The 15,477-nt window shown below is 46.3% G+C and overlaps 1 protein-coding gene across 1 annotated transcript in view; it reads right to left on the bottom strand.

The window, feature by feature from the left end:
- AKAP9 (A-kinase anchoring protein 9) overlaps nt 1-15,477 on the bottom strand; it is a 229,317-nt gene that overhangs the window by 76,149 nt on the left and 137,691 nt on the right. The window contains exon 25 of the mRNA XM_083145245.1: nt 10,899-11,061. Within this exon, the coding sequence (XP_083001371.1) occupies nt 10,899-11,061 (163 nt within the window). The remainder of the gene's footprint in view (nt 1-10,898; nt 11,062-15,477) is intronic.

Here is a 15,477-nt window from a genome sequence, read left to right as displayed (position 1 = left end):
AAACCCCTATATTTGATACATTTCCCCATGGCCCAGTAACGCTTGTGTGCCACAAAGTGTGCTGAGCAGTCTCTGCTTAAGCACCCTAAAATCAATGGATTTTTTTTAAAGTGGTGCCAAGTTACAGAACGGTTTCCAGAAACCAAGGGGCAGATTTATTAAGCGTGGTGACTTGATAAAGTGTCTGGTTTTTAATCACCGACCAATCATCTCCTACCTGTGAAGTTACAGGCTTGGTTTAAAAATGAAAGGTAGGAGCTGATTGGCCGGTGATAAAAACAAGACACTTTATCACTTCACCGAGCTTAATATATCTACCCCCAAATGAGAAAAGTGAAAAGCTTGGTCTGAACTGAATGTAATGTACAGGCCTCAACTGCTGTTAGGAGCTGATTGGCTGATACACGGCAGTCAGTAGCTGATTGGCTGGTACTCTCTCTCCAAGGCACAGTAAATTTCCCTCATAAAATTCTACAATCTAAAAAGAGTATAAGGGAAACTGATGAATGTATTTGTGACTATAGGAAACATTGATCCTGCTGAGGATTCAGTGATCCAAGTGGTGTGTAACTCAGGCGTACTGTACACTGTGCACCTAGAGAAGAGAAATAATAAAACCCAGAAACCATTAACGCCCAGCAGTAAGCCAACATAAGCGGTGATATTCTGGTGCCGGATATAAGGTGGCACTGAGACGCTGTGGGGTGGATAGGATGCAGCTACTCAGCTGCCCAGCTTACAGGAGTCACAACTAGCAATTAAAATAATACATATAATAACATATCATTAGCAAAAACAATTAGACTTGAAAGGCGGTCAGGGAGCTCGCTGTGCACTATATAATCTGCAGAGAAAGAGAACATTCATGTTACTAATAATAGCTCCTAGGAGAATGACATATACTGAGTGTGTAAGTGTGTATATACATTATATATAGTGTCTATCGGCTGGAGGACGCTGTACGATGAAGTGTATGCAGCATTCAGTGTAATGGGATTGTTACTACAAGTTCTGTAAAAAATGTGCAGACTCATCCAAACAGAAGGCTGCTTGTGAGCAAGTTCAGGTGTATATCTGTCTCACACATCTGCCCTGTAGTCAATTCCTTCCTCTGCAGACTACACCACGTCGCCCCATCAGCTTTATACACCTAGTTGCTGATGTAATACAGAGGATGTAACACATTACACCCAACTGGTCTCCGCAGCGGCAGCAAAATGAGTAACAGTGGGGCAGAAGCCTTAACAAGAGATAAATGCAAGGGTGATAAAGAGAGATAAACGTCCAGCCAATCAGCTCATTACTGACTTTTTTTTAACCCCTTCCCGACATTTGACGTACATGTACGTCATGGCCGGGATGTACTTCCCGACACATGACGTACATGTACGTCATGACTTCAAAGTGCCACCGCGTCTACAGACGCGGTGACAGAGGGACGATGTCTGCTGTCCCTGACAGCAGACATCCTCCCTCATTGCCCAGGGGGGGCAGCGATGCCCCCCGTCATGGGCGATCGCTGCGATTGGCTGTTCAAACGTGAACAGCCAAAAGCAGCGTTAAACTGTATGATGTGTAAAATTTAGACTCTGCTGCCCCCTAGTGTCCAAAAAAATTAAAGGAGCTTGCAATAATGATTTAAAAATAAAGTTTAGATATGGTCTATGTTAGTTATTAACTATTTTGAGTGGTATGATTATTTGTCTCACAAGCAGAAAATGTAACATTTTGCAAATAGCAAAATGTTCCATTTTTTTACGACATTTTGGTATTTTTCACAAAAAAAAAAAAAACTGTATCGACCAAAATTTACCACTAATTTAAAGTACAATGTGTCACGGGAAAACAATCTCAAAATCACTGGGATAAGTAAAAGCAAAAAAAAGTTATCCCCACTTAAGTGATACATGTCAGATTTGAAAAAAAGGCCTCTGTCAGAAAGGCAAAAACATGCTGCGTCGGGAAAGGGTTAAACACAGCCTGTAACATGGCAGTTAGGAGGTGATTGGCTGGATGTTTATCTCTCTTTATCACCTTTGCATTTATCTCTTGTTAAGGCTTAATACATCTGCCCCAGTGTGCAGATTATAAAATACGGTAGCCACTATGGGGTGGTGATGCATCAGTGTACCATAGCTTTGCTCCTGGGTATGTATCCACTAGTATTGGGAGGTACACAAGATCCGTCAGACGTATGTGAGATATACTAAATAAAATCTCCTCTGTAATACAGCAAGTCTCGTCTTGTGCCTTGTGTACAAATGAAAGTGGCAAAGAAACAAGGCGTTCTATATTAAGCCCATACAATGAAGGAAGACACAGCACCTATCAGCGTCAGAGGTCAGTACACAATCGGTAGAAGCTAGTTAGTACAGATGGCGGTGATCACCAGCGAGTATCTGTACAAGCCTGAAGGTAACACCACGAGTGGCCGGTATATCTGCGAGCACAGACTGGTCTGGTGTCAGCATTACAGGAACATTTATTGTAGAGTAAGATCTCCCCTTCCCTCTCACCCTCAGTCATATGGACATGCGAGTAAACAAATCAGAATACAACTTCATTTGTGCATAAAAGCAAATAAACAGCCTTCTGTTTGCCCCACTCAGCTTCAGTCCTACGACGTCAGTGGTTCCCAAATGAGGTCCTCAAGGCACCCCCAACAGTCCAGGTTTTAGGACTATCCCTAAGACATGCACAACCAATTTCATAACATTATCTTACTGTGTAGTAGGGAAGCCAATCCCGGGGCATTTTTTTCAATACCGGGATTCGGGATTGAAAAATGCTCAATCCCGGGATTCCAGGGATCCCGGGATTGGCTTCCCTAAAAAAAAAAATGCCCCGCATGTTTACTCACAGTCACAGGGCAGGGCAGATGCGGCCAGGAGTCCGGTGGGTGGCTGGTCATGGTGACGTTGCCGGGAGCTAGGTGGGTGGGCGGGGTCATCGGGAGCCGGGTAGGATGGGTAAGCGAGTTCTCCGGGAGGTGGGTAAGCGAGTTCTCCGGGAGGTGGGTGGGCGGGGTTACCGAGAGCCGTGCAGGATGCGGCCAGGACAATGTAGGTAAGGCCGGCTTAGGCTGTCTGTGCGCCTGTGTGGCCTGCGCAGCGTGACCTATGACCTCGTCACGCTGCGCAGGGCCGCAGTGCCGCGTACATGGGAAGCCGGGCAGTGGCCCTTATTTTGATCGGTGCGGCCAGATCATAAATATGCGGCCAGGACCGTGCAGGCGAATCCCCGCCTTCCATACGGATCGCCACCTCCGTCCGTACGCAGATATGTGGCGGTCCGCATGAAAGTGGACGGGGATACGCCTCCTCCGTCTTGGGAGCAGCCCCTGCCTTCAATGGTCGCGAACATCGAATGCAGGGCCGCACGCTCCACCAGTGCCCGCCACCCTAGACCACACGGACACTTGTCCGTATGAAATCATGTATGGGGGCGGGCAGCTGACATCCGGCGATGTCAGATGCCCGCCCCCTACACATGCGTCACGGCTTCATTACCATGCATACGCCCTGCGTTTGCATGGGAACGCCCATGAAACGCGGGGCGTATGCATAGGGTAATGAGGCTAAGTAGCCCTTCACGCCCATCTCCGCCCCCTGTGCGGCGTCTAAAGAATACGTACGGCGAAACCGCTTGCACATGCGCAGAGTGACCTCTGCACATGCGCAGTCGAAAACCATCGGCGGTACGACCGCATGCGGAAAAATCCGCACCGATCAGAATAAGGGCCAGTGTCTGAGCGATGCTCAGATGCTACCCGGCATTAGACTGCGCATGCGCAGTCTAGTCCCGAAATCCCGGGATTGGAAACGCCAATCCCGGGATTGAAATCCCTGTGTTTTGGGGGCCAAATCCCGGGATCCCGCCGATCCCGATCCCGGGATTGGCCACCCTACTGTGTAGCCTAAAGTTACCCATACACTTATACGATTTGGGCCCTTTTCACCCGATTCAGACACATCAGGCAGAGAAATTGGGTGAAAAGCATCCAATCGCATGTATTTAACCACCAATTCTGGTCCCGTGTGCATCGGATCGGAAAGCAAGTGCTGCCTTAAGGATCAATCTGATTCCTCAGCCATGGCTAGGATCACATAAGATAGATTGTATGCAAAAGAACTGCACAAATTGTATCGTATGTGATCCTGACGCTGGGGAGTTCAAGGGAAATCGTATGCCGCGCCAAGCCTCCGAGAAGTCACATGATACGTGTATGGGGACCTTATCAATTCACTAGGACCAAATACCCTCACCAGAAAGAGGCAGACTAAATGGGCCAAGTGGATCTCTGCTGCCCTAATATTCTATATTTTTTCATGTAATGCTGGGTACACAACAGGACGACTAGGGCCCGATCCCCTCAATCTAGATCCAATTCCGACCAATTGGATGTAGATTGTGTGGTGATTGGGCCCTTTTCTGTCCTGGTGTGGACCGATACCGATCCGATGCGCGGTCCCGCGGGTCGGTCGGTCGTTATTGAGATCCTACCTGCTGCAGGTAGGATCTCAATGACGACCATACAGCCGGGTGCGGGTCGCCATCGGATCGGACCCGCTCACGGTGCACATCGTGAGCGGGTCGTGCCCCCCCGCGTCACCGTGAGCGGGTCGGACGAGCCACTGACGACCCGCTCACGATGTGCATCGTGAGCGGGTCGTCCTGGTGTGTACCCTACATTAGTTGCCATCACTGAAGCATAAAGGGGGAAATACTGTATATCCAACACTGCTAAGATATAGAGTTCAGAGAGATAAAGTACTGGACAATTAGCTTCTAACTGCCATTTTACAGACATTGGGGTAGATGTATGAAGCAGTGATAAGGGAGGAGAAGTGAGCCGGAGAAGTGGCTCATGGCGAACAATCAGCACTGAAGTAACCTCTATCATTTGCATACAATAAAATGACACAGAGCAGCTGATTGGTTGCCATGGGCCACTCCTCCTCTGGCTCACTTCCCCTCCCTTACCACTGCTTCATACATATACCCCAGTGTTAATACAATAACATGATTTGTTATCACTTTCTAGGGTTGATATAAATCAACCAACATGTTTGTGTTTTAATTATGCCTTTAATACTACAATGAATAAGCTACATTGTAATAAATACTGTTACAGCCCATATAATGGGTGCCACAATTGTATATAGGCGTTGTCTCCATCCTAAGTACATTGATTTATCAGTGATAGATTAATGTCCAATATACAAGACAAGACACAACAAGTATGTACTGTAGAATACTCATTATAAAGCAAGTAAATCATCCAGGACGCACTGTACTGGTTAGATTACTACAAATAATTTCTTGTTTCTGCCTGTACATACTGTAGCTATAAGCAGGCAGCAAGTAATTATCGGTACTTCTTTACTTTCACGGCGCCACTAGAAATCGCGGTCATCGCGGCCATTGAATGCACTAAAAAATCGGGTGCGACGCGATGCCCGCGATTTCCCATAGGGACCAATGTTAAATTTCTCAATGGACACGATTTTCTGTTCAATGCCTCAGTTGACACGATTTTTCCATAGGAAACAATGTTAAATGGGCCACAGAGCACAAATAGTCACCCTCAAGTGTGAAATGGCCCCCACAATTGTTAACGCCACCCCACGATCAACGTCAACCCGAAGCGTGGCGAGCGCAGCGAGCCCGCGAGGGGCGGCGGTACGCGTCCTCCGACCTTTTCATGCCCTACTATCCACTAGGGCGTGGAGTGAGAATAGAATAGTGTGGCGAGCGCAGCGAGCCACCGAGCCGGAAGCGTGGCGAGCGCAGCGAGCCCCGCGAGGGGACGCGGATACCTTCACAGGTAAACGCGTCCCTTCGCGGGCTTCACAGGTATCCGCGTCCCCTCGCTGCGCTCGCCACACTATTCTATTCTCACTCCACGCCCTAGTGGATAGTAGGGCATGAAAAGGTCGGAGGACGCGTACCGCCGCCGCTCGCCACGCTTCGGGTTGACGTTGATCGTGGGGTGGCGTTAACAACTTGAGGGTGCCTATTTGGCCTCTGTGGGCCATTTAACATTGTTTCCTATGGAAAAATCGTGTCAATTGAGGCATTGAACAGAAAATCGTGTCCATTGAGAAATTTAACATTGGTCCCTATGGGAAATCGCGGGCATCGCGTCGCACCCGATTTTTTAGTGCATTCAATGCCCGCGATGACCGCGATTTTCTATCTGTCCTAATCTAGTGGCGCCGTGAAAGTAAAGAAGTACCTAATTATCTTGTAGGGAGAGAGTTTGGCTACTCGTCAGTGCTGTACACAGTGGGGCTGATTCAGAGGAGCAGTGTAGGTCGGTGCTGCGTCTTTGGTCGCAGTGGTTCTGCATGCATCATGATAATTCTGGTGGGACCCTCTTTTGTAAAAGCACACCCACTGCAGGCTTCTCAGACCCACTGCCTGCCGCATCCGAACCACAGTGTGAACATCAGCTGGCCCATCAGCAACTGAGTGACCATAGGGTCAAAACTATGCGCACTGCATCTCCGACCCATGCACAGTCCCCTAAGCATCGCTCAGCTCCAGTGTTAGCCTGGAACATGTCTGGAATACCGAGAATTTCATACAGACATTCCAGCCATGCAGGGGATCAGTACAACCTTGATCGTATGTCCTTCAACTTAACCTCTTGACCAAGGTGTCCTAGAATATCTGTACCAATAATAAAGTAAATTGAGCTTAACTGTCACCCTTGGGTTCCGTTATGTGGTGGGGAACATCGCTGTGGTTCTAACTGTCCATACCTATTATAATTGGCAGCCACCAGCACTGGTTTTGCCTATAACCTTAAGCATAAATAATTTATTTTGGTCATGGACTCCCAACCTGAGGCATCCTTGCAAACATCCCGAGGAACCCCAGGGTGCCTAGGCACACAGTTTGGAAACCACTGTACTACAGTAATACCATACCTCCCAACATGACCCTCTCCAGGAGGGACAGAATCCTGGACTTCCCTCTAAATGTATGATTGCCAATACCTCTTTCACACAAGTTAAATGACAAGAAAGGTGCTTCAACACAGGTGATGGTAGTCATACATTAAGGGAGAAGTCCAGTAACAAAGCATTGTGTCGCTCCTGGAGAGGGTCATGTTGGGAGGTATGCAATACTAACATGTCTTAATGCCATTTTATATCATTCTCTGCACATATAATGCAACTCTTGCTGCAACACAGACGTTGGTCTTATATCTAAGCAGGAGTCATATAGAAGGTGCACTGTATACATTCCCCCTAGCCAGCTTCTGCCCTGATTCCATCACTTTGGTGACCTGCTCTGCCAGTAAGAAAGGGAAATCCTGGGAACACTCATGACTGTTCTACAGATAATAAAGATGCTAATGATAAAGGTCCTGGTGCAGGTTAACCCTTTGTGCATACCTCCCAACCTCTCCAGGAGGGACACAATGCTCTGCTCCTAAACTTCCCTCTTAATTTAGGATTGCCATCACCTGTGGTGAAACACCTTTATTAGTTACCCTGTTCAAAACAGGTGACAGCAATTATAAAGTACAGTAATGCTGTGTACACACGGGGGCGATAGGGGCTATAAATCGCTGGGAATATGGTCGCAGGCGACCATATTGCCAGTGATTGGAGTGCGCACCAGCGATAAATCGCCGGGTGCGCGCTCCCATTTTCTGCCCCATTGTAATCGCTGGTCGCAGGAGCTTGCTCCTGCGACCAGCTAATTACCTCTGCGGCTTCCCCAGCAGTGGTTCCTTTTCATCAGCGACCATCTCTGGTCGCTGATGCAAAGGAGACACTGGGCAATATATTGCTCAGCAATATATTGCTAGCAATATATTGCTGAGCAATATATTGCTGAGCAATATATCTCCCCCGTGTGTACGGGGCTTTAGAGGAAAGTCCAGCAGCAGAGTAGTTTGTCCCTCCTGGCATGGGTCATGTTGGGAGGTACGCTGTGAGTGCCAAGTGGATTTGACAAAATAGGTGTGAAAGTTGCCAAGCAAACATTCTATTCATCATAATGACCTAAGACATTTACTATATAAAGGAAATACAATCTTTTGTTATACAACATTTTTTTTTTTACATTTATATAGGGGATATTTTGCACATATCTCAGAGATGTTGACACTCAAAGGGTTAATGTGTTCAGCTAGGTGTTGGGGATACGGGGATCCAGTAGGAGGGTAGGAAGAGGAGCTGAAGAATTTGTTGTCTAAAAATGATGTGTATGGTTGTCACTAATATTCATCAGACTGCTGCTTACCCGGGACAAATTACCGGCAATCCAACCCTGCTAGGGTTGTTCCCGGGTTCAACCCAGGGACCTGGCTGGTGTGAATGGGGTAGGGTATATTTACCCGGGTTGACGGTCCTCTGTGTCTTGTCCGGCCGGGAATCCACGCAGGCGGCGGGCACAAATGACTGCACAGGCAGTGGATGATGATGACGCCATCTTCATCCGCCGCCTGTCCCGTCATTTGCGCCGCCGCCTGTGTGGATCCCCGGCCTGCACAGAGGACAAGCAACCAGGGTGAGTATTCTCACCACCTCCTGCGCCATCCTGCCTCCTCCCCACCTCCTGCCCTCCTCCTTCCCGCCCCCTTCACACACCAGAAAATGCAGGGACTTTTCTGGTCTGAAAGGGTTCCAACCCGGGAATGTCCCTGCTTGTACCGGGAATGTAATTCCCGGGTTTGTCCCTGCATTTCTGGTGTGAAAGGGGTATTAGTAATGCAAGGTGGGGGAGGTGCCAGTGTCTGTATGTAATGTAACGTCTGTAATGCTACATTACAGGGATTAGCAATATGTACGGTACAGGTAGACTCACTGCTTCTATGTCAACTCGAATATGAGCCAAGTTATTGGGAGGGGACTATAGGATCTACAGTATTCACTCATCCGTCTATAAGGAGAGCTGGCCCTGGAGGGATCGTTCAGTGTCAGACATGGGAAAGAAGAGAAACCACACAAAGAGTATTACTGTGCAGCCTGAATATGATACGGTCATTATAACCCTATGTACAAAGCACAATAGCTTTTGTTTCCCAGTTTGCTCTGCCCTGAGACAGACAAATCAGTATCACTGAAAGTTTTTAGCATCTCTGGTTGCTCACTGATCACGGCTGATTCCATGATAAACAGGTTCACCCTCATGGATGACAAAACCCTGGCTGGTCACTAAGCCTCTTTGGAGTAGGATGGTTTATAAGGGTACAGCATAAAGCCCAATACACACAAGACGATACGCTCCAGAGCGATATCATCAGAGCTCCTAGGAGAACGATATATCGCATACACACTGACCAACATCATTAACAATATCGTTCAGTTTCGTTGTACGGCCCCCGCAGAGACATGCATTGTTGACAATATACTGTAGTCAAGGATGAGCTACATGTAGGGATGAGGAAGGGGGTCCTTAAGTAAACATAGAATTTGATGGCAGATAAGAACCACTTGGCCCATCTAGTCTGCCCCTTTTTTAAACATGTTACCTCAAACCATATTTGATCCTTATTTTTTTGTAAGGATATCAATATGCTTATCCCAAGCATGTTTAAATTGTACTACTGTATTTGCGTCTACCACCTCTGATGGGAGGCTATTCCACTTATCTACTACTCTTTCTGTGAAGTAATTCTTCCTCACATTTCCCCTGAATCTTCCTCCCTCTAGTGTCAGTGCATGTCCTCGTGTTCTGTTGCTCCTCTTCCTGTGAAGAATGTCTCCCACCTGTACCTTGTTAAAACCCTTGATATATTTGAAAGTTTCTATCATGCCCCCCCTTTCCCTTCTCTGCTCTAAAGTATACATATTAAGAGCAGAGAAGGGAAAGGGGGGACATGATAGAAACTTTCCGTGGGAGTGTACATCGTTAACATCATTGAGTGCACACATAATGCATACTTGCCCACTTTTGAAAACTAGTTTCAGGGAGATTATAGTTGGTACTAGAATTTTGCACAGTGCCCCATTAAGGGGACGTGTCATGCTCCACCCAAAGGGCATGTCTAGTTCCATATATGGAGAGATTGGGAAAAGAGATTGTGAATGTGGCACCTAGAAGCATGGCTGTGCACTGCTACATCTGAGAGGAATCTGTAGATGAGATGTAGATGAGCCCCAAAGCAGTTAGCAAGAGCTACTATACTTGGTAAAGTGCTGGGAAATTGTGCTGATGATTCAATGTAAATGTATCTGTATCTCATTCCTTTTTTCCCCAAAAAGGTAACAGTGTAATGTAGGATAGGTGATATGAGGGAGATTTCTAGACTAATGAGGGAGAGAGGGAGATTGCTGCTATTTCAGGGAGTCTCCTGCAGAATGCAGGAGGGTAGGCAACTATGATAATGCGATATTATAAACGACATCGCTAAGAAGTGAGAAAATGAGTGATATTGTTTATAATGTGATAAAGTGATTCTCACCCACACAGACTACAGCAATTCCACACGTATGCTGGTGTTATATTTTGACTTATAATGAGAAGAGACGGAGTAACCAGTGTCCCCAGCCAGCAGGGGAGAGCCTGGCTTATGTACAGCTTATGCCTCCTGTGCTGCACCTCAGGCCAAAGGAGGATACGTTCTGACATCCCCCACATACCTCCTTCCCTCAGCCTGGAACCTCCACTTCAATGACGACAGAAGGGAGCTAGGAAGGTATCATTCACTGACCATCAGGTACTTAGAAAACAAAAATAGTTTTGTCTCTATCTGAAATCCATTTTCATTTAGTGATTTTTAGCCGCGGCCGAGGGTGGGGGTGGTGGTTTTATTACTGCTTCAAACACTTTGGAAGTAAAGGTGGACTGTATAAATATTTACACCATTTTTCTAAGGTCGCTTACAGAGAACAACGGCGCCCTGTATCTGTGCTACGTCCCATGTTATTGCATACCTTCCGCTTTGCTGAGCTCCAGGACAAGGTGCTCTCTCGCGCTGGCCTCCTCGTTGAGTCTTTCTTGAAGCTCTTCCTGGCATCTGAGCAGGTCAGTAGTCTCCTGCTTCCTCTTGATGGATTCCCGCACCAGTTCTGTCTGTGTGGCTTTGGCATGTTCTAGCTGCAGAAGGAAAGAGACATATGATGAGAGAATGTGGGGGGCATCACCACAGACAGTACACATTATCATTATCCTTTATAATGTAACACGTGGGGTCTGCATAGACAAATCACTGCAGAACAGGAACTACATTGTTTCGGAACATTGTTGCATCTGCCCCATTATGCACAAATAACCAGAGGTGACTGCACCCGAATGTTTGGTGCCATTGTTGTCAGTGAGGAGCAGATGATGGTATACAGTAAGTGTAGGAAGAGGACCCTGCTTGTGACAGATTATAATCTAGGGGAGTGTGGCAGACAAACAGGGGGGACACAGAGGGAAGAGATAGGCGGAGCACAGAGGGAATGGACGGGATGAAAAAGAGGGAAGAGACAGGTAGAACAGTGTAGGAGACAGGGGTAGAATAGCCAAGAGGGGCACAAAGGGAAGAGACAGGGGAAACACAGAGGGAAGAGACAGGGGGGGGGGGGGGGGGGGGGCAGAGAGAAGAGATAGGGGGAGCTCAGAGGGAATAGCCAAGAGGGGAACAAAGGGAAGAGACGGTGGACACAGAGGGAAGAGACATATGGGGGGGGGGGGGCACAGAAGGAAGAGACGGGGGGGGGGGGGGACACAGAGGGAAGAGTCGGGGAAGCACAGAGGAGAGGGAAGAGACGGGGATACACAGAGGGAAGAGACCAGGGGGACACAGAGGGAAGAGACAGGGGGGGAGACAGGGGGACACACAGAGGAAAGAGGCATTGTGCAATTATTACACAGAGAATGGAAATGAGAATCTCCTTTACAGGACATTTGAGCAGGTTCCCATGTGTATTTTATTACATACATTCATATATACCTAATCTACAAAAAATAACCAGATGCAAAATGTCTGAGCAATGAGCGTTTACCAATTTAGAAACAAATATGTGCCATGTGATGGGAGGGAATAATAGTGCGCCCCTCCCTTAACCAAAACAAGGTGACAGTGTTCCAAAAAAAATAAAACATTAATTATCAAGTGTACACATTATTTCCTTTAAATAGATGCTGTAGTTTTCTACAGTATTTATTGGTGGCATGACCCGGACCAAAAACCTATTTATCATAGCAGTGTCCATGCATAGGAAGTGATTCTCCCAGCTGGCAGGACAGGGGTATGTAGCAGAGGCGGAACTATGGGAGGCAATGGAGTCATCTGCCACTGGGCTCCTGCTCCCAAGGGGGCACCTCTCCTCCCCTGCAAGTTTACATCAGTTCATTAAAAGCCATCCATATTGCTTCTGTGGCTGAGTTCTGAAGTGTGTGTGTGTTCTCTCTCTCTATATATATTTTCTAGAAGGGTGTGTGCGTGTTTGTGGTGGGGGGGGGGGGGGACCAATATATACCTGGTCTCTGGACAACTGGGATGAACTTACGCCACTGTGTCATAGGCTAGACAGTGTCTCGATCAATAGGTCGACCCCAAAAAGATTAAGATGTACAAGGTCGACTTTGACAAAAGGTCGACTCAAGAAAAAAAAGTCTATATTCCTTTTCCTAGTTTTTTGGTGACAACGGAGCACGCGGATCCCTCGCTACACTCGCCAAGCTTTGGCCCACACTTTACCATTCCCACAGTCCACGTGGAGGTTAAAGTATGAAAAAGTCCAAAAAATTATGAAAAAAACGCATGTTAACCTTTCCATGTTGTTTTTGCTTGTGTCAACCTTTTGTCAATATCGACCTATACTGTATAATGTCAATTTACAATCCAGACAGCACAGAACAGGTGGAGCCCAATGACTTCAGCTACAGTACATAACTCCTGTCAACAAAATTATACAGTTCTAAACTTTTTTATATTCTGTTACAGTAGATGTTTTTGTAAATAAAAGAAATTCAAATTCATAACAAAAGGTTAATTTTTACATACAATAAAGTTAAGAAAACGGGGATTTTTTAAAAATACATAATTTCATTTTGATAGCTACATAAAACAAACTTTTTGGGTTCAACTTTTTTTTCCCCTCATTAGCGATGTAGAACAAATATCAGATTTGCAGAACCCAGAGTCAAAATTTGTGTTGAGCGGTATAATCAATGGAATTCTAAAAGCTCTGGGGGTGCTGGATAAATGAGAGGCATGGCTGCGGGTAGGATGGGTAATTAAGTAGAGGTGCACAGCGCACTACCTACAGATGCTTACCCATACACTATTGCCGCAATTGAGCCAGACAGAACTTCTCAGCCCGCCAGGTCCCATGCCACTTGGCTTACGTTGAGCATCTTTTTTTTTTTCCACAATGCGGCGTGACAAAACCGCTCAATAAGGACTACACACATTAATTCCATATTTGTAGTTCCACAACAGCTGGAGGGCCGAAGGTTCCCCATCCCTGTCCTAAACTAAAGGCTAAACCTAAACTCTCAGGAGGCAGGCCACATCTACTGTATAAAAGCCGATACTACTCTTCACCCCTCTGAGGTGAGCTATCACCACTGACCACTAGAGGTCACTCGACGGACCAATTACTCCTTTGTGTGCTAAAAGATGTTATAACAGAAACTGAAAGCAAATTTTTGAAGGGACACTGATCGGTTTCAAACTTGCTGGATACACAGAGAGGGAGCTGTGAGGACAGAGACTGGAGGTAGGAGCAGATAGGGACTTGGAGTGGGGGTAGAGAGTTTGTGGGTTAAAAAACTGTCACAGCGCAAAGTGAAAGTATATTGCAGAAGCCGTCATTTTGATTGGGCTTTTAATCAGTCTGAAAAATAAAGCGGTCTGCATCAGATTTTTATTTAAGCGATCTATGCACAGAAGTGATTGGAGTTTGTATATTCTTCCCGTGCTTGAGTGGGTTTCTTCCCACAATCAAAAAATATACTGGTAGGTTACTTGGCTCCCAACAAAATTAACCCTGGCGTGAATGTGTGTGCGTGTATATGTGGTAGGGAATATAGATTGTAAGCTCCACTGGGCAGGGCCTGATGGGAGTGGCCAAATATTCTCTGTAACCGCTGCGGAATGTGTGTGCGGTTTATGAATAACTGGTAATAAATAATAATAGATCTTCTGTTTAGAGAACTGAAGACCACTTAAACACTCCAATACAGTACAGGTTGAGTATCCCGTATCCGGGCATCCCTTATCCGAATTATTCCAAAAAACTTGTTTTTTGTTTTTTTTTAATAATTAATAATTATTTTTTTACCCCCCCTAACCCTTTTTTTTTATACTTACCAAGTCCCCTGGCGTCCACGGCAGGCCTTCAGCATCGTCTCTGTCGTCTCCAGGAGTGCATTGCGGGCGGCACCGGCGCACCTGGGAACTCGCGCAATGCACTCCTGGGACCGCTGGAGATGCCGGAGACGGTGCTGGAGGCCTGCCGGGGGACAAAGTGGACACCAAGAGACCATCAGGGGACAGGTAAGCATACTTACCTGTCCAGAAAAGTCCCTTATCCGGAATGCTTGTGGTTCCGAGCTGTTCGGATAAGGGATACTCAACCTGTAATATGATCAACTACAGTAAATTGTTCTATTTATACTAGACCTGCTACAATTGTTTAAAAAGCAGATTTTGTCAACTGAATGACTATAAACTTATAAATAACCTGCAAAACCAGCACAGTCAATCCACGCGGCTCTCAAAGTGTTCTAAACAAATGACCTAGTTCTTTATTTTCCCTTTACGTTCTCACAGTCCAGTTTGGTTCATTTAAATATTCCTGCTACAAAGTTCTAGCTTAGGTACAAGCACAAACATTCCAGAACGGACGGAAACGGAGTACAAAGTCTCGTGAGTTATTGATACATAATTTGGCTGGTAATTTCCGCACACGCTCATACAGTATCACCTCTTTCTGAATACAAATCTATTACAAAGGTGAACAGTTCTCAGATTTTCAGAAAAGTAGAATTCTATTATCTTATAGAACACGGGTACATACAGTATAAGCCTGTTTAAAAGCACCATCAAATCATTGAGCTAAATACTGGGGTTAGAAGCAGCGGACAATGCCTAATTATTTCTAAATATAGACATTTCACATAAGAGAAAATATGTAAATACTTTGGCAGAGAACAGAGGCAAATTCCGATCATTTCCCTTTACACAGAGATTGGTTCTGGTTAGGTATTAATACAAGTAAAGCACTAATAACTGAATACCACACTGCTGTACTGTTCTCACCTCGCTTCTGGGAGATGTAGACGGGAGGTAGAAAATTCTGTGCATGGGGGCACAACCTGTGACATCAAATGGGCTGAGCACTGGAATCATCACACCCCTGCCACTCTGGGGTATATTCAATGCCAGGGGCGAGCTGTGACAGCGAGCAATGTCAGTATTTAACTGACCCCCCCCCCTGCATATGCCGATTCCCCACTCGCTATGTTTTTGAAACCACTGAAACAGCGAGACTCGAGGATAAATGCAGCAGGCTGCCT

Source organism: Crinia signifera, chromosome 5 (assembly GCF_055691185.1).
Source record: "Crinia signifera chromosome 5, ASM5569118v1, whole genome shotgun sequence".
NCBI classification, from domain to species: domain Eukaryota; kingdom Metazoa; phylum Chordata; class Amphibia; order Anura; family Myobatrachidae; genus Crinia; species Crinia signifera.
The sequence above is the reverse complement of the archived record's forward strand: the minus strand, read 5'-3'. Positions and strand labels throughout refer to the sequence as shown.